We start from the raw sequence: 20074 nt of genomic DNA on the forward strand, positions 1-20074 counted from the left end.
TCCATTCGAATTCTATCGCGTGTTCCGCTTTGGTACACACTTCGTAGACGTGTCTTGTATCACGGCGAAGAACGGTCGTGTTGGAGCGACCGCCCGTTCGCCGCAGTTGGCAATCGGAATTGCCAAAAAGTCATTTCTACCTGCTTCATACGTAACGTAACACGGTGAAAACCGGGTAGAACCGGGCGGAACGCGTGAGCGTGGAGTGCGAAAGACGAATAAGTGTATGAATGCGCGCGCGTCTGCCTCAGAGAGAATGAATAAAAGAGAGAGAGAGTAAGAGAGTGAGAAAGAGAAAAAGTGAGTGTATGTGTAAGAGAGAGAGAAATGTCGCAATTTATAGCGAAGTAAATTTTGCAAAAGTCCCCGCTGTATCATTACCGTATTTACACTAGTAGCGTAGTCTTAACTGAATCTACATCTTAGTCCTATCGACATTCGACACAACGTATGTACGCGTCATGCGACTCGGAGGAACAAACTGATACGTTTTTCTTTCTTTCCCCTTTTTCTTTTTTTTTTTATTTTAACCTGGTTAACGGTATGTAATAATCGAATGGTGGACCTGCGGGAGCTCTCGTCTCGTATCTAGAAGGCGTGTTTCGGAGAACGAGTATCGTTTGCCAGACAGCGAAAAGAGACGTTCTAAAGAATTGATGACATCTTTTGGACGTCTTTACGACTTCCTTCGGAACTGTATGTTCACTGGGTGATCGATAAGCGCGCACGTGGAGCATCCGTAGCAGGTCGTGCGCTACGAGAAATTCCGCCGGCAAAATCACTGACAGACGGAGGCAGGAAAGACGAAAGAAAAACTCTCCGGTGCTATTTTTATAACACGTAACGACGACGGTGCGTAGCGACGACTCGCGTGCGCTTATCCGCGACACACGCCGGCTGGACGGAGAGCTGCCGCGGTCCGAGAGAAGCGCTCCTCGGCCGAAGGAGAGGCGCGAGGTGAAGCTTCGGAGAATCGAACTGAACGGGAGGACGTCGACGAGAGAGAGCCGCTCGCATTTGTAATACACTATTTTCTCTCGCCCGCGTTCCGTGTTTATTAATAAGCGCTACGTCACTCGACTTGACAAATTTCACCCCGCGATCATTCTGTCGCCCCTGAGGGCGCTCATTCGACGATAATTATTTCCGACGATTATTTCCTAACGATATTTATTTCCGACTAAGCGCTAACACGTGTTCATAATTGACGAGTAATAATGATTAATGACTTCGTTAGATCTGCCTTTCCAGTTCGATTCTCTGTTGGAATTCGGCGAGGAGGAAATTGTACTTTCACTTATCACTACATTGTTATATTGGTTGGTTGAACGTTCTTTTTAGTGTTTACTCTTGCCTGCTCAATTTCCCGGGACGCCGATGCTCAAGATGAGCGATGTCCTTCTCCCCTTTCCCACCTCTTCCCGTCTCCCTTCTGTTTTGTTCTTTTCACGCTGAATCTAACAGCCATTCCATCGGGAATATTTGTGATAAACCGTTGTAAAGCGCAGGTTATCTTGTAACGCGCGCGCGTTAAGAATCATCGTAAAGATATCCGAAAATAATAATCCGCGTCTTGAGGATCGATCGTGGACGCAATTGTAAGGATAGCACGCCATTGGGATATAATGGCGGTTTTTGCAATTCACCGATTGTGTTTGTTAAAATTAATTAATTAATTATTATTATTACTCTATTACAATATTATTGATATTATATTATTATAAAAAAATGAGTGTACCACAGTTTAAATATATATCTATTTTATATTAAATCGATAAAAATATGAGGCGTTATTAATTCGTATTATGGATTCTCGACCTTTCGTCGAATCACCTCTGTAAGACGCGTCGAGAATTCGCTGTTGTTCAATGTGAAAACAAAGAGCTTATAACTCCTCATTACCCAATCGTTCAACTATCACGACTGTTACATACTCGCGTGCATGCATTATGTACAATATTATATATTGTAGATATTTCAGCAAAATAATTGCAGCAAGGCGGAATCCACGAATGGAATCGGCAATGATGATACTCGACCGATATTCACACATTATACATTCACTCGGTTATCCTTCCCCCATTTCCGCATCACGCGTATTATCTGCTCCACTTGGGAATTCGAGGTGTTCTTCAGAAGTTGTATCACGTCTGACAGTAGTTCTCTGCGCGAATAATACGAAGAATTCGTAAATCTTCCGTTTTTTTCACTACTTTATGAGCGCGTATATTATTTAATGTTATAAGAATATAATTTTAATATTTAATAATATTCATATAATATTCAGGCATTATAGGGTAATATCGAGTTCATATTCATCGTGATAATCTACATACTTTGGCTGCTTTTCTGCTATTATGTACTGAAAAGTGCCACAGCTGGCACCTCGTTTCCCCTCCCAGTGTTCGGGACTCGGATCCATACGCTCCAGCATATCGAAGGCTTTGGCGGCGTACCAGAACTCGCCGACCTTGTAACAGGCGTTGGCGATCAGCTGGAGTAGGTTGAAAGATTCCGTCGATGTGTCCATCTTTAGATACAATTCCCAGGCTAGCTCGGCCTTCTTATTCATTATGTCTGGGCGAGAACGGTAAGGACAAGTAATTATTAACCCTCGAAGGTTCCATTAAATAGAATATTAAGTTTTGAATTCATTTCCTGAGCAGTTCTTTAATATATCATTTGTACAAGTCCGGATCTGCAACAAGTGTCGGCTCACAGAGGTACTTTAAGCCTTAAGAAATTGACCAATCACAGTTAATTATTCTCTCCGCGGAGATCTTCCAAAGTACAACGACGAGATGTACTCACAGCAGTAGGACAGCAGACTTATGTAGATGTAATCGTTCTTGTACTTTTCGTTACGTATCATCAGGAAGGCCTCCTCGGCCTCCTTGAAGTAGCCAGCCGCGGTTTGCGCTTGGGCGTAGTTAAAGTTGAAGTTGTCTTGGTTGGAGAAGTACGTCTTGATCGAGCTAAGGTACACCAAAACCTCCTCGAATTGCCGGTAGAGGAAGAAGCAGGAAGCCATGCACTGTCTACCGGGTATGGTGTCGCACTCCGATGCCGAGGAGCCCACCAGTTGGAAATATTGTTGCGCTATTTTCATACTGTCGCGCTGGAAACATGATAAATAAATCTTCATCGTGAATGACGCACGAGACTGGATCTCCCGAAGATACGTACAGAATTGGTCTCTTGACCCATGACGGCGTTCACGATGCCCTTCAAGATGTATTCCTGCGGCACCGCGGGTTCCAGGTCCTTGATCAGGTCGTAGGCCGCCTTTACGTCGTCTTGCTTCAAGTAGTATATCACGAGATTGAGCCTGGCTTCCGGTATGACGTCCACCAGGTTCGGCAGAATCTGCAGGGCGTTCTCGCCACCTTTGAACACCTGTAAAAGGCGGGACTGAACGGAGTCCGACGAGACTGAAACGGAGAATTCGGTGTACGCACGACCGTGTTGTGGCGTATGAGATCGTGGCCGAAGCTGAAGGAACTCGATATCTTCTCGATGAGCTGCTTCATCTCGGACTGAGCGGCGTTCCCGTCGTACAGCCGGAAATGATTGCACGCCTTCAGATTGATCGCGATCGCGCTGTCCGGATACTTCTGCAAATAAACCTGAAGCACCTCCTGAGCCACGTCGTAGTAATCCAGCTTGTAGTAGCACAGAGCCACGTATACGTTCAGCGCTAGATAATCCCTGCAAAGGCAGACACTTGTGAGGCTGAAGTTGTGTACTTTCAATCGAACCGCACGATCTTTGTAACGGCTAATTCACGTTAACGGGAACATCATCGTCGTGAGGATAGGAGGTGAGGGGGGAGGGACAGGTACCTGCGATTTTTCAGCCGGGTGAGGAAATACACGTCGGAGTCGTCGCTCTTGAAGCGGCGTTTCCTCGACTTTTTCTTCCTGAACTTGCTGCGGGAGTTGCGAGAGGATTGTGCGAAATATAAGGATGTGTCAACGGAGAATCTTGGGAATTATTGCTCATCAATGAGACGAAAATCTCTTTACCTGTTGTCCAGCAAGATCCTCTTGTATACGTCGATGGCGTCCTGGTAATGAGCTCTGAGGTAGTGAATAGACGCTAGGCTGAGCTGATCCTCTATGACATCCTGCAGCATTTGATGGTACTCCACCAGCTTGGGCTCGTTGCCCATCTTGTGGGCCAAGTGGAACAATAATCTGGTCCTCAGCTTGCTATCTGCCGCATCCTCCAGGATCTTCTGCGACTCGGGATACATGCCGAGGAAAAAGTAGCAACATGCCAGGTTCGTCGGCACATCCGGCGGCACGTACTCCTTCTTCCTCAGGTTCTCGTAGACGGTAACCGCGCGTTTGTAATCGCCCAGGTGAAACGCGCAGTATCCCATCCACAGGTCCGACTCGAGGCTGCTGCCGGCGCTGCTGCTGTTGAATTCCAGCAACGTCAAGGCTCCGGTGTAGTCGCGTTTCTCCAGGAATTCCTCTAGCTTCGGTATTTCCTTGCGCAACGCCGACTTCCGGACACCTTCCGACGAGGCCGGCTTCGCTCTCGACAGGATCTGTCAGCGGAGGTACGTCAATATTTGATAACTGAATTTTATTTATTTTTTTGGTCAGCTTGGACATTATCTTACATTTAGGTTGCATAATACAAGTAGAAAAATAATCTATGACGATGTCTCACCATTTTATTGTGTGCACGCGCGTGGCTTTATCGATCATCTCGCCAGGCGCGTTGTCATGCAACAATCGGGACATAACAAACGGCAAGCGCTGCGATCGCTCGCCCGTGAAGAATACACAGCGATATTAACAAGTTTCTGTTCCTCTTAAATCATTCGAAATCGATTTTTCAATGACACGCGCCACGAAGATTAAGTATCTTTCGCGAACGAATCGCTTCACCAACATCGCTTTATTACCGAAGAATACAAGAAACTTAGCTTAATTTTACGACTGTATGTTAGAAAATAAATTAAGAATTGTATTGAAACCAAAATTCTGCGTTAACTCTTGGCAGCTTTGGCAAAATGTACGACCATAGGCTTGTCTTTCAATATGTATCCGTTGGTTTCGTTGAGAGCCATTTGAGCTTGCACGTTATTCTGCAACGTGACGAAGGCTTGCCCCTTCATCCTGCCCTCTTGCATAAGTCGTAAGTCATACCTGAAATGGGGAAAGTGACAACACATTATGTGATACAGGAAAGAAAACAATATTGTAATATCAGACACTGCGGTATTAAAGACACGCATGTCGGGTCGTCAGAAACACTCACTCGTTCTCAGCGTCTTTCAGCCCCGCGATAACGTATCTCTGATAAATGTAATGTAGATCCTTCGCTTCCACTTGCTTCGCAAGATTCTTTATGTACAGACGGTTGGAAGGTTTGCCCGGATGATAGTTCTTGAACACAGGAAGCACTCTCTGATCGTTGGCGGAAATCCGGTTGGCCTCCAGCTCCTCGCTGCTTATAAATTTGTTCCTCGACCTTTCCGCACCTTCTTCGCCGTCCTTCGCGTCCTCGGTGGGTTTAGCAGCCGGGAATATCAAACCGAATCCACCGTCTACCGTTACGGTACTGTCTTGAGCAGCGGATGCCGCGTCCAATGACTTATCCAGGGTCTTCAGTTCGATCTTGAGATTCTTAGCCTCCCCGAGTTGAACGGGCTCGAACATGTCCTCCGGCTTGAGCGCTTTTTGCGTGGACGCGACTGTCGCGATGTTCCTGGCAGGATTAACAAACTTGGGGATCTTCAAACGTCGCGCGGGCTGCGGCAGTTTCCTCTTAACCGGGATGATCTCCACAGGCCTGGCGTTATCCTCCCCGTCTGACTCTATCTCCGACTCCTCTTCTTCTTCTTCTTCCTGCACGCGTTCATACGATGCATCTAGTTGAGAGAAAATCGCTATTGTATATCATCTTTTTTTGCTAATCTTCATTTTCCTTTAATTATCCCAAGTTATGCACAATTCGCTAATTGTATTCGATAGTATTTCTGAAAACTAGGGACTTCGATCTTTGAAATGCTTTTCGAACCGTTAACGTATATAGAATTAACTTTTGACCGATATTTCCCAACTTTACCGATAATTTCACCTCCAAGGATGTTCTTGTACTTCTCCATGTTGTAAACTTCCCTCAGCACGGGAAACTCTTCTTCCAATTCTTCGAAAGGAGGCGGCAGGTTCATTTTATTCATCAAATGCAACACCTAGAAATACATGTGACAACATGTAACGCCATCGTTATTGCTTTACATTCACATTCTTCATTAGAATGACATCCGATGGAACAAGGATAACCTCACACCTGTGTATAAAAGGCTGGTTCCTTCGACAGTTGTACGGCTATCCTCAAGAGTGTGTTCTTCGTAGGTGCCGCGTACTTGTATCTTATGTTCGGCGGAGGTGGTTGACTGAACACATGATTCACAGTCCAACTGTTCAACTTCCTGCGAAAGGCCTGAAGGTCGGTGACTTTCGCTTTAACGTCGTTGTCTGCCGATGGCTCATGCTGAGGCTCCAGCTGAGAGAGCTCAGCCGGGCTCGACTTCTTGGCGTACTCGACCGACAGGTACTGCCCTTTGACATTTAACTGATGTAAACGCAGCAACGCCTCCGTCGCCAATTGCTGAGACGCGAACTTGGCGAAGGTGACGGTGTACTTGCCGGAGGATCGCAGCGTTCTGGTTTTTATCGCGCCGTATCTCTGCAGTAACGAGTTGCGCCGATCGTCGGACAACTGCGGGGGCAGGTGGAGGATCCTCAGAGTGTCGCATGCCTGAAAGAAAAAAAATGCGAACGATCAAATCTTCCTATTGTACGAATTTGCACAACACGCGAAGGGAACCAAACACGTCGATTTGGATAGAATGATTCAAGTTAAAATGACTCCCGGGGGTTGCATTACGAAACGTCAACATTACTGGAATCATCCCCGACGACATTCTTCCACCACTGCCACCGACCAACGCGGACGCAAATCCTCGGTCACTCTGACACATGGCTTGACTCCGTCCTGGCACAGGTTGAACCATGCGCCACTTTTTAGACGTTGAACTAGATGGAGCGAGTGTTTTAAACGTGAATTCCATTGGTTCGGAGAAATTTGTCCAGAAGAGTAAAGGCACTTGTTGACTCGGCGAAAGCTATAGCTTCACGATCCGGAGGAAATCCCATATTGCGCAATTCTAGAATGAGACGCTCCGAGGCCTCGGAGTGACGTGTGATAAAAGAAAATACGCTCCAGGGTGTGAAGAGACGTGTAATGGTCGCAATAGGGATCCGCGACAATGCCCTTGTCGGGAAAATGTTCCTTGCGTTTGGCATGATACTGAGTCGGTTGATCAGAGTGATGGTGGATCTGAGTATTGATCCGAGGTTCCAATGGTTCCACCATGGTCTCTCCAATTTGCGTTTGAAATACCCGGTATCCCTTGTAATTCCCTTACGTAGTGATTCCGACAAGGCATCTCGATATGTTAGAAAAATCGTTCGAAAGGCGTTAGTAGCAAAGCATTCGTCGTCCACATGAGAGTCCTCGGGCGAAGCGGCGAGTTCAGCGAGGTGGTCGGCAATGTCATTCTGACACAATTCGAACAGGACGTAAACAAACGGAAGTGGCGAGTATCTAGACGCGTCGCGCGAGAAGCCCGAAGGGAGAGATTCGGCCGGCGAGAGCCCCGACCAATCACCGGCCAGGAATGGCGTCGAACAATTTCGAACGAAGTGCCGAGTCTAGATCTACTTTCAGGTCATATACGGCACGCACAAGCGGTTTGAATCGGTATGGTTTGTATTTCGCGACGGTTTTGACATGCATCGGTCGCACGAGTGATATCACGAAATTTCCGACGTAAACGAACGATCGCACGGATGGATCGGACGGCGGCCGTGTGATCTCGACGGGGGCCGTGAGAAAAAAATTCGTCGGTGCTTTAACGTAAAATGAAATGCGCGTTATCATCAATCTAGACGCGTAATTTACCCCGATCCGCATTTATTCGGCTGTCCGCCGGTCACTGAACGGTCGCACGGCACTCTCTCTTCACCGAGAGAAAGAGAGAGAGAGAGAGAGAGAGAGAGAAAGAAAGAAAGAGGGAGAAAGCTCGCATTTCCCACTTCGAAATCACCGAATCGTCTTTATCTTCCGCCGCTCGATTGCGACGAAGTTTGGGGGACAAAGTCATGTCGGACAAGCCGGCCGAGACCACAGAGGATGACAATTCCGTCACGATGCTCGATGTCCTCCAAGTGGAGAATCAGCTCGAGGAGGACGCGTACGCTGTTCTAGGCGCTTCCGACGACCAGAACTGTACTTACAACAAGGTTGTATGTTGATTTATACGTTCCCCCTCCCCTTCCTCCCCCACTGTAACGTTTGTCACTTGGTTTTCACTGAGATGCTATTTCACGACTGGTTCCACCGCAGCAGGTGTCAGTAGCTTTTGTTGAGACGTTTTGAGATTCGCAGGGATATATGAGACAGGCTCTGTACGCGTGCAAAACCTGTTCCAACAAGACCCGAGCCGCGGTTTGCCTGGCGTGCAGCTTCCACTGCCACGAAGGACACGAACTTGTGGAGTTGTACACAAAACGACACTTCAGGTGTGACTGTGGCAATTCAAAGTTCGAGGGCAAGCAGTGTAATTTAGAGAAGGTATCTTTGAGATTTCCTGCTATAAAGCTTCATGTGTTCTGTATAGAATTATACGGTCCTGTTAATAATTTAATTGTTTCTTTCGCAGCAAAAATCTGCTACCAACAATGAGAACAAGTACAATCAGAATTTTGATGGAGTCTACTGCACCTGCGCCCGACCATATCCTGATCCTGAGGGCGACGATGACGAAATGTTGCAATGTATAATATGTGAAGATTGGTATCACTCGAAGGTAAATCGTTACTTCCGTAAAGTTACTTTGGTAATCAGTAAAGTCACTCATGAGTTAAATGAAATGCTTCACGATCAAATTTCACTGTAATTCGTGTGATTTCACTGTTTAATACAATTTTCATGTAACTACGATTATTTCTTCTCAGCATCTGGAGGTTGATTACGTGCCGGCCGACGACACGTACGACGAAGTAATTTGCGCACGTTGCATGAAAGAGCATAATTTCCTGTGGAGATATGCAGCCAAGTATGCAGGTAAGATCCTTGGATCTCTGCACACTGCACTGTGCCTCGTTTATTAACTCTCGTTAGTAACTTTAACGTGATCAGTTATAGGCAAGGCAGACGCGACATCCGACAACAAAAGCGAAGAGGTGAACGTGTGCGAGCTGCCGAAAGATTGTCAGATGCCGAAATGCAACCCTGTTAACACCAAGGGAAGCTGCTTTTGGAAGGAGGGCTGGAGAACTTCATTGTGCACTTGCGACGAATGCAAATCTGTAGTGTATCGATTATATATAAATTCAAGCAATTGATTTCTTTACCAATAAATTGAGATCTCTTGGTAGAACTTGTGTATATGACGTATTGTATTTTATTTTTATTCTTACAGATATATAATGCAAAAGATGTTGCATTTTTAATCGATTTGAAGGACAGTGTGCAAGCATATGAGGAAGCAGGCAAAGTGAACAAGAAAGAATCTCAATACGAGAAAGGTATGAAGGCCTTGGCGAGCTTGGAGCATGTACAGCAATTGACGGCAATCGAAGGTAAGGTCATCAAGTTAAAACTATTTTCCAACACATACATGTGTGCGTGATTACTTTGGAAAACTTAATTTTACTTAATTTAAAATCCATAAAACTGAATTTTATAGATGATAAATACATTTTTATTATCGTAATCATTATCATTAGTATCATGTCTCACCAATGTGGAATTATTTGCAAACACTTAGAATACAACAATATGAAGGAGCGACTTATGCAATATTTACAAAAGTTTGCTGAAAACAAGAAGGTCGTGCGTGAAGAAGACATCAAGGAGTTCTTCTCAGGAATGGAATCGAGAAAGCGTCCCAGGGTAGTAGTGCCAACGTATTGTCGTTGAAGCTTGTATTTTAATATAACATTAATCTCCCACATTGCTACGTAAAAATTATACAAATAAAGATAAGCACTTTATTATGTTTTTATGGCAAGCTATCATGTATCTCGGTTTTTGAAAAATTCTCTGTTTAATCCATACGTCATTGCATCACGCTTACAGTATTTTAACAATTTCATAATACGTAATTAAACAGATAGAATTAAAAGAGAAAAATATAATGAGAATGTAAATTTGAAACTATAATACATGTCAAAAAAAACTTATGAATAAAGAGATCCACAATTTCTTTTGCAATTTTTATGTATGTAATGTTGATTTTTATACTTTGTGTGTGTGTGTGTGTGTTGTGTGTAATTATAAATATATTTTATTAGTCGATATATAATTACATATATTTTTTTCAATAAATTTCAATACTAAGGTCGGTATTTTGTATTTGATAAATTGGACAAGCTGTAACTTCTGTAAAAATAATAATAATGAGGTTTGAAAAAGTCGACGTGGTCGAAATAACGGGTCAACTATTCCTCATTTACCGTAATTTATCGAGCTCAAGATTTCTTTAGACCCGTTATTCATGTTCCGCGTAAAATTTAGTTCCAAAGCCTCCGCTACGAGGCGCCACCACAAGTTACTCAGAAATTGAGGCGTAGTACGACTCAACAGTGGGGTCAGACTCCCTCTCAATTTCTCAAGTAGTATGATTCAACAAATGATCAGCCGCGCTTTTTCTTTATATTGGAGCATAGGCACAATTCAACAAGCTGTAACTTTAGCAAAAATAGTGATAATGGGACGGTTCAAGAAAAATTTTAAAGTTTAAAGTTTTTACTTTTCAAATATATCAAATGATAACATATATTCATAATATATAACATTCCAAGCAGCACGTAAACGTTCGAGGAACGTTCACTTTACGTTCACATGGTTTGGTAAATTTAATTTAAAAAATATATTAATTGCTAAAAGATATTAATATATTAATATCCTTTAGCAATTAATATATATTTTTAAATAATTTGTTATAAATAAACATAATCAAACTTCAAGATGTATATATTTTAATTAAAAATGGAATTGTAACAGAGCAGCATAATTGTGATACTGCGTCACTTTTGCTACGTAAGATATATATTAAAGGTTCTAAAATGTATGTTCTTCAAACGTTCCCACGTTGTTTGAATATAACCAAACTAAGTTTATAAATTTTATACCAACAACTTTATAAATTTAAAAAGAACTTTGACGAATCGCCATTTATATGTCGTAAAAAATAGGTGAACTTTACATTCAATTATATATTCCTGAAAATTACAGACTTTGATCGATATGCTTCTTGGGTCAGCATTATCATTATTTTCGCGGAAGTTCAAGTTCGTTGAATATTCATCGAATATGAAATTGCGATTTTTGAAAGAGAAGAGAAATCATAGGAAAATATACGTGATATCAAACTGCACGATCGTAAAAAGATTTTTAAACGGAGAAAAGCTTCAGTTATCTCTGACCTCGTTTGAAGAACGAGAGCGTTTTGTCGCTCAAGACTGCCTCACTTGCATCGGAGAGGAGATGAATTCTTGCTCGGGAGGAAGGGGAGGGAGGGAGATAAACTATCATATCAGTAATATTTATTAACTGCTATCGATAATCTTTGCTTACAAAATATACGGATCAACGCAACCTTCAAGCAAAGTCAGAATGTTTCCGATAAAATATATCGTAATATGTAATAGCTGTTACAGAGAGAATGCATCTCCGGCATGTTCACAATGGCGGAACATATTGTTGAGGTGTCGTTAACGTGCACAGCTTCCGTTTAGCTTCCGAAATTTCCCCGCGCGCGCGGCTCGCTTCAACGCTTCCGTTTCACGTTCGCTTCGCGTTATAATTAACCTTTTGGCAGTGATAGAAGGTTCCCGGGACGCTTTTCCATCCCGGAAACCTGTATCTCGAGTATATTATCGACATACGTGCGTGCCCTATAGTATGTATGTGTGCCCAATATAATCGTTTTTACCGTCGAAAATGGTAAAATTTCGATAAATAACGCACAATCAACGTGCGTGAGGGTGCCACGGCGATAAACAACGGAAATCGAATGATGTATCTCGACGACGTACCCGTTTTCCTTTCGTTCGTTCGTTCGCTCAAAAGATTGACCCAGCCCTCAACAATGATTGCCGCGTCATCGCGACACGCTTTCACGACATAACATTCCTTATCTATGTGTGTGTGTGTGTGTGTGTATATACGCTACGACTTTTAATAGTAAGCTTATCGATAAAACTTTCTCGATTACATGTACCCTCTAATACATCGCAATATATCAGGTAACGCGTGTTACGCGTTACACGGCTATAGAGATTTCCGTTGTGACGTAAATTAAGTTGTGTTTGCAGCATTTCGGCTCGGTTACACGCGACACGGGTGAATTCATTAAGGATATCCTTTCTTATTCTTCTTCATTCTTTTTCCGGAACAACTCAAAGAGAATGCGCGAGAGAACGGCTAAAAATTCTCGTCTAGACGGAACCTTTCCGCGTACCGCGTTTTTTCCACTTCAATCGGCCGTACATATATATATATATATATATATATATATATATATATATATATNATATATATATATATATATATATATATATATATATATACGGCCACGTCGAAATCCCGAAAGCGTTTACCAATTGATCACAACCAATTGTTATTACCAATTGATACCTATCGACCGAATTTACCGGTCGAATGTCGTCGACTTAGACGGTCGATCGTTAAGAATAATGCATAGCGATAGTCTAAGTTTAGAACAATCCCGGATATAAAGTATGTTGTGTGAGTGGTGTATGTACGTGTGTGGGTGCGTGTGGGTGTGTGTATTCGTGTGTGTGTGTGTGTGTGTGTGTGTGTGTGTGTACGCGCGCGTGCGCGCGTGTGAGGGATATACTTTAAAGAGAAATACCGATAATACGTACGTATAGTTAGCGCGATTCCTTCTTATAAAATCTATTAAAAATCTACGAAAATGCTGCAATCACAGCTGACGAGTGTATGTGTGTGTGTATATATATATATATACGTGTATTTATTTTTCTACGAAAATCCTCGTACTCGATATGCATCTTGGGATTACGCTCGGCAAGTTACGTTCTGCTCCGCGCGATTAACTAATTAAAAAAATTAAACATTTCGAATAATTAATTTTTTTAATTAATCACCTCTCTCTCAATTGATTAAAAAAATCGGCGTGTCTCCCGTCGGAGGTTAACGCTGTTTCATCTTCTTCTTTCTTTTTCTCATTTTACCCTTTTTTTCTCCCACTTTTCCGTTTTTATCATTCCGTCTCCTCCCGTATTTTTTATTTTACGCGTTTACAAACTTTCGTATGTACAAGGCTAGGCATATATAATAACGCTATCCAGTCCTATAGGTGATGATTCCAACATGTACGAAGAACACTTCTGCCGGCATCGTCGCGGCCAGATCACAAGTAAAACGGGCTATCTGATGGATAGTAATTAGTGATAGTAATAGTAATAATAGTAGTAATAATAATAGTAATAGTAGTAGTAATAGTAATAATAGTATAGTTCAGTATGGTATAGTAATATAGTAGTATAGTAGAGTAATAGTAATATTAATATACATAGAACACCGTTATAAAAATGCTTACGGCTAAATCTGTGCGTTGAATCCCTTAAAATTACGTCCAGCCCTCTTCGTGCAACGGGGAATCGTCGCGAACGCTGTCACACGGCACACCCCTCGGTATTCCCCACCTCCCCTCGCGGGAAAAACCGCGATTTTCCCACCAAAGTCGCGCCACCACCGTTCGCCGATCGCTTCCCCGTTGCACCATATACAGAATTGCGTCGCGTTGTAATAATAAATCCTACGATCACGGCCGATGGAACGCCGTGCCGTTTCGCCACCCGCGTTCCGCGGGACCGAGGAACTCCTCGCGCGCGAGTGACGTGAACGAAAATAGCGAATTCAATCGAATAAGAGAATACAATATATACCTCGAAAAAAAAAGATATATATATATATATATATATGTATATATCGGCTCTCATCCCACGTAGCGTTTCTTCTTCGCGTTTCACGTCTCTCCCCGTGAGTAGAACCTTCGATCATCATCACGAACAGTGGTACCTTACTTGAGACGACGCATTTCCGGAAATTATTATTCGTATAAGGCGCGAACATTCTGCAGAAGAAGAATCTTACAACGACGAATTCCGCAAGCCATTTCCTTTAATTATGGAAAAAATGTGGACAGTTGTTCCGCTCTCTTCTGGCCTCTTCCTCCTCGCGTCTCCTAGCTTAATCGCTAAAACTCCCCCCCCCCTTTCCCCCCGCACGACCGTATATAACTCTAACACTAATGACAATAAAAATATATCTCTACGCATAACCGACTCGACAGATATGTTTTCTTCGAAGCTGCTCGCTCGCTCGCTGGAAATAAATGTCTCTGCGTGATACCCTGCGTTATACAAAGAGCCGTTTTTTATCTTAGAAGAAAAAGCACCTCGTACCGCTCGCAGATGCTGTGTGTGCATGTATGTGTGTGTGCGTGTAAATGATTCTCTCTAATGATGATGATCGTTTCCTCTCCTTTCCGGTTCTCATCCGTGCGAATCGGCCTATCTATCGCGGCGTAACAATGTCGTAGTAGTTCGCGGTATCGATTATTACAGGATGAGAGCAAAAACTCCTCCTCCCGACGCGTAAGCTTAGAGGGAATGATGAAGCTTATTACATGTTAATTAGTCTTCTAACGTTTTGATTTATTGTGTCTACGTTAGGCGGTTGTGGATCCCCTCCTCTTCACGCGAACCCTGATCCATCGAGAAACAAGCGAATCTTCGGTCCGCTCCTCACACCGGAAAACCCAGGGGATCGATTGTGTATCTCCGTCTCGGATTCTCTCTCGTCTCTCCCGTACCTTCACATCATGTGAATAAATACGCGCGCAAAGTGAGAATGCGATATTCCTACGCACAGGAAAATCCTTTGGATTTAATATTACGCGCTTGCTTGACTTGAGTTTAAACGACATAATTCAATGCCAAATATATTATTTTGACGAAAGTGTTGTTTCATTAAGAATAAACTATGTCGTTTGATGGAAAAAAAAGCAGTATTATTTAGAGGAAGTAATATTTTTCGATGAAAGAAAACTTATTTTATTATGTATTAAATATTAATCATTTTATATTAAATATCGTTCTATTAAATATAGTGTTTAAGGTAGCAAACAATCCTATTTGTCGAATGAAGTATTGGTTTCTCTGTTCCATTTCGAAAGACGAATTTGTTTCGATTAAAGCAACATTGTTAAATCCAAGGAAATCTTTTTCTCCGCGTACACGCCACCATTTGACGCCATTTGATACGAAATTACTTGTCGAGCAGCAGTCGCGTGAGATACGTCGCACTTTCATTACGGTGAAAGTTACCTAATCAAACGAGAGCTCACATTTATAATTCTTATTGCGTTCCGAGATACACAATCGCTCTCGAGCGGCGGATCGAGGAAAAAACAAAAGTATAAGGAAAGAACTTTATCCGCCGCCGAGGATAAACATGAAATCTCTCCGTATCGCTTAACTTCCTAACGAGAACACGTCGACTCCGATATTGCAGGCCTCGTTTACGCCGATCGTTTCGCAAGCAGCAATTTCGCGCCAAATTATCTCTCGTTTATCGACGACGAGGAACGCGATGCGTGTGAACGATGCCGCATCAATTTCGTGCGTTACGCGTGTGTGCCGATTTAATCGTATAAATATACCGTCTATTAAAAGTTTAACACCCTAATGTAATCGATCATCGACTTAACACCGCAGTTTCAATCAGGTGTGCAAATTAATTCGTCGTTGCTGCGCCCCTTTATTAGTCTAAAGTACGACAGCTATTCGAAAAGTGGCGAATAGGTGCTTGAACGAATAACGGGAGATCACTTTCACAATTGGAGATGCAAGTCTATCTTTGCGAACGAATTTTGATTTTTCCGAGGGAAAGGTAACGACCAATTAATTTGCGCGTCCGACAGCAGCTCGCGCGCGCGTCGTCAGTATTACAAGACGATTCGAATTCCCGTCTCGCAGGCGTACGAAACGATCGGTGTGAACCAGCGCGTATACACCTATCCTTAAGACATCTACGTACGATTTGTGTGTGTGTGTGTGTGTGTGTACAAGACGGTTTCTCGCGAAAAGTGACGGATCAGCGATTTCTTTCTCGCCATACGTGCTCGCCGCCGCCCCCGATGCGAAAATCTCTCCACGGAGGCCTTCACATTTGCACCGGCTGTTAAATTTAGACTTGCAGTTTCGCGAAGGCGGGAGGGAACGGGAGAGGGAGAGGAAGCTAATCGCGCTAGAACGCTCGAATCTCCTCGCTATAAGGAAGAACCCTCCGGCCAAGCAGCTCGTCGTCAGGTAGCACACACGTTTCCCGCGCCGCTGATTCCCACTTTTCGCCGCGCCGTTATATATATAAGTATGTTGTATTGATCTCTCGCGGTGTGTTTCATCGCACGTGATGCTCGTTACTCGTCCGATCTCTCTCAACATACTACGCGCGTCGCATGTGATTCCCCCCTCCCCCCTTTTGCCCTCCAACGGAATCCCTCGGCATTGTACATTGAGTGGCACAAAAGGTTGCGACTCTCTCTCTCTGCGTGTTTGCTCTTCCTTTGCGAGTTTCACAATACGTAATCCGTATTCGACCGTATTCAATTCCTTGTTTTCCCCCCGTTTAATCGAATCGCGGGAAGTCAATGTTTCCTATCCAAGAGGGCCCGACGTAACGGGTCGAAACCGCTTGTCAATTTGTTTAATTTTCTTAACCGCGCGGTTAACACTTTGTTCCCCGTAATTTGGCTAATTGTTCTGATAAAACACTCGCGCTGACCTTTACTTCTTCACTATTTTGATTTTGAATCTCGGAGTCTCTGTAATTGTTCTTCGATCGGTTGATCGGTTTTTCTACCAGAGCGAGAACGCAATTCCGATTCCTATCGCGGTTCGAAACGCGCTCCACCGGCGAGCCGCTTCGAGGCTCGTCCAGGTGAGGAGAAAGCGTTGTAATCCCAGTAAGCGAAAAATCATTAACACAACGTTATTGCGATATTTTGTAACATGTAAGGTTTTCAGACATGTAGTTCTCAATGTTGCACGCAATACGTCGCTGTTAACAATATTTAACCGAAACATGAAAAAAATAATTCTATATTATGATTTTAATATTTACGAACATAATATTATCAAGCGACAGGTAAAAAGCATTTTCAAAATGTTTATAAAATCCACGTAAAATCAATGTTTCGAAAGATCGATCCAATGTTTCTTGCTTACTGGGATCTTTCCGCTACTAATCAAACTCGGCCTGTCGGCGCGGCTGTGCATGCACAAAGAAAAAGAGTTAGCTTCCATGGCTAAATATAAATGAAATGAATATTATAAATAAAATGATATTAATAATATTTTAATCAATCAAAAACCACTTAGACTTGGGAACTTTTGGAATCCTGCATCTCCGGAACGGAAAAACCGGGTCAACCACTAGTAACCTATATATTTGTTTTCAGCTCATCGAGATCTTCAATTTGATACCCATTTCAACCATATATTTCACTGAATAGGTGTGGAGAATTTTGGCCGCACTCTTTCAGTTGTATTACATGCACAGTTAATTCCTTTTTTCCGTGTGTGTATCGCGCGTCACTTCCGTAGGAAGTTGCTTCGTCGTACTCACTGCTCGCGCGATAAGCGCGCGAGAAAGTCCTTAAAAGTTCAACGGAAAAATATAACGCGAGATTCACGATAGAATGTCGTACTTTTTCCTTCCTTTTTCTCCTATTCACGCACGTAACTCCTTGTAATCACCTCATTTACGTCCTCGCCCTGCGCGGGGATAGCAAATCTCGAGGGAGATTCTCCCGAGTGTTCCCCGGTGCGCGTCGCAACTTTTTACACTTTCTACACGTTTCAACGCGCGAGTGCGAATTACGTAACTAAGTAACTCGAAATCGAGAATTCAATTCGCCTAATAAAGTTTATCGCTCCGACTCGGCGGACACACGCTCGTCCGTGATTTGAACACAATTTTGTCTTTGAGAAAGCAGCGTCGTCGCGAGTCTCTCACAATGTTGCTCTCGTGGATGTCGGATACCTTCCGCGACGAAAATTCACTGCACGTAGAAGAATAATTTTGCTATTGTAGCGCAAACCACATCGTTACTATTGCGTATTCGTTGCAACAGCGATAAGATTTAGGTTGGCACACCCAAAATTGGCGAATTATTTGTAATTAGAGTAGAAAACATTTTTGTCGTCGGGATAGGAAAATTTTGCCGAGTGAACTTGTCCTTGAGACAAGTTACGTTAATTTGCTGTTAGAACAAAACAAGGAAAACAACCTATGTTTTCCCGCTGATTCGCTAATTCGTTCTTACAGCAAAATAATTTGTAGATTCAGCAAAGGATATCCAGCGATTGGCAATCAGTACTCTTAACAAATCGTTTTTGCTGTCCGCGTAATAATAACTGACGCAGATTCACACGCTGGGGCAGCAATTTGATATTTGCCGTGCTAGAAAATTATTTTTCTCCGCGCAGACGAACGTCCGCGTCGATGAAATTCCGTCGATGCAGGTGAAACACTTATCCCCGAGATGCACCTTTCGGACGTGAGGGAGAACCGAAGGTGCATCGCGAGGAAAAAGAGAGACGGACAGGAAGAGATCTCTAGTTTCATCTCGTTTGATTTCTTGAAACACGTTCAAACCAAAATCCAACGCGCACAAGCGATCGTTTCGTGTACAAAATGTGTATAGATGTGTGCGTGTGTGTGCGTGTGTGTGTATACGTGAGTGAAACGCGACAAAGCACGTTTCTCAAAGACGCCTCTGATCCCTGATTTATACGTACGTATTTATAGAACCATTTCGCACGCGCTTGTGATTCTCACTTCGAAGAAAGAGGGAAAAGGATAACGAAGACACCGTCGATTGAGAAAGTCCGATTGGCGTGGTCGGGGAACGACGAACGTAACGTCGTTCCATGTGTCTCCGCGTCCGAAACGAAATCTCGAGAAACTTCCCCAAGTTCCAGAACCGCATTTCAGGGTGCGAGAACTCCCGGAAGGTGACCGTCGGAGTTCTTCCGGTTCACAGCCGGTGAGAGACAAGGGCCGGTATTCATAATCCGGCCTTATGCATAGAGAAAAGAGTTTCTTCAAATTTAGTATTTCTATTTATTTGCCGAAAATTTGTTTCATAGAAACGACGATATGCGAAATATTATTTGTTTGAGTAAAAATTTTATTGTCTCGTTCAAGAAGATTCTATTATTTCACAGAAATAACGCTACTATTTATAATTTAAATGACATATTTTAATTGAATGAAATATCACTTGGTTACAATAAAGATGTAAAGTGAAACGAATAATTTCTTTACAAGATTATTAGCTTTCGTTGCAAACCAAATTTTATTTCAGACAAAGATACGTATTCGTTGGAGAGTCTAACAATCGTACTTATCAATCGAAACACTAATTTCTTTGAAGCATGCCAATGATGGAATTTGCTCGGACGCTATAGAATTTATGAAATTTGAAGATATCTTTTTCCCAGTGTATTTAAGATCGTTCATCTTCAGATGCTCCGTAGACGAGAAAACGATTGGTACGTGCAATATTTGCAGATCAACTTGTAACGAGCTTAAATGCAAGATCTAACTATGAATACCGTTCAGGGACACGAATTATCTCGCAGGTCGCGGTTTTTAACGCGTAGGAGCCGCCGTGTCGCGTTGATTGTCCTTGGGCTTCCACAGCTGTAAATTCGCTCCAGACTGGGATCACTTAAGCTTAGAGAGGAAGATAAAGAGAGAGAGAGAGAGAGAGGGAGAGAAAGAGAGAGAGAGAGAGAGAAGACAGAGAGAAGAGTCTACGCTTAAACTTACGTCTCCCCTCGCATTGCTCGTTCTCGAGGTGTTCCTTCGAGAGTGTACGTAGATATATATATATATATCGTCGAAACGCTCTTTCAGAACA

At 43.1% G+C, this 20074-nt stretch overlaps 3 protein-coding genes across 3 annotated transcripts; 1 reads left to right on the forward strand and 2 right to left on the reverse strand.

Annotated features, from left to right (window-relative positions):
- Positions 1-512: 512 nt before the first annotated feature.
- On the reverse strand, positions 513-4772 carry LOC106749259 (intraflagellar transport protein 56). The gene is made up of 7 exons (XM_014628540.1): positions 4681-4772; positions 4026-4555; positions 3459-3708; positions 3187-3396; positions 2812-3118; positions 2337-2577; positions 513-2164 (listed from the first exon to the last, which is right to left on the reverse strand). The coding sequence occupies exons 1-7, from the start codon at positions 4681-4683 to the stop codon at positions 2053-2055; spliced, it is 1653 nt and encodes a 550-aa protein (XP_014484026.1). The 5' UTR covers positions 4684-4772; the 3' UTR covers positions 513-2052.
- A 103-nt stretch (positions 4773-4875) lies between these two features.
- On the reverse strand, positions 4876-7402 carry LOC106749260 (RNA-binding protein 40). Its single transcript, XM_014628541.1, has 5 exons — positions 6926-7402; positions 6310-6780; positions 6085-6211; positions 5275-5887; positions 4876-5162 (listed from the first exon to the last, which is right to left on the reverse strand). Exons 1-5 carry the CDS (start codon positions 7091-7093, stop codon positions 5003-5005), a joined length of 1539 nt encoding a protein of 512 aa, XP_014484027.1. The 5' UTR covers positions 7094-7402; the 3' UTR covers positions 4876-5002.
- A 379-nt stretch (positions 7403-7781) lies between these two features.
- On the forward strand, positions 7782-10302 carry LOC106749261 (putative E3 ubiquitin-protein ligase UBR7). The gene is made up of 7 exons (XM_014628542.1): positions 7782-8327; positions 8473-8658; positions 8747-8893; positions 9042-9150; positions 9226-9395; positions 9509-9668; positions 9857-10302. Exons 1-7 carry the CDS (start codon positions 8187-8189, stop codon positions 10006-10008), a joined length of 1065 nt encoding a protein of 354 aa, XP_014484028.1. The 5' UTR covers positions 7782-8186; the 3' UTR covers positions 10009-10302.
- The last annotated feature ends 9772 nt before the right edge of the window (positions 10303-20074 follow it).

Source organism: Dinoponera quadriceps, unplaced genomic scaffold, assembly GCF_001313825.1.
Source record: "Dinoponera quadriceps isolate SergipeBrazil2010 unplaced genomic scaffold, ASM131382v1 scaffold2952, whole genome shotgun sequence".
Classification (NCBI taxonomy): Eukaryota; Metazoa; Arthropoda; class Insecta; order Hymenoptera; family Formicidae; genus Dinoponera; species Dinoponera quadriceps.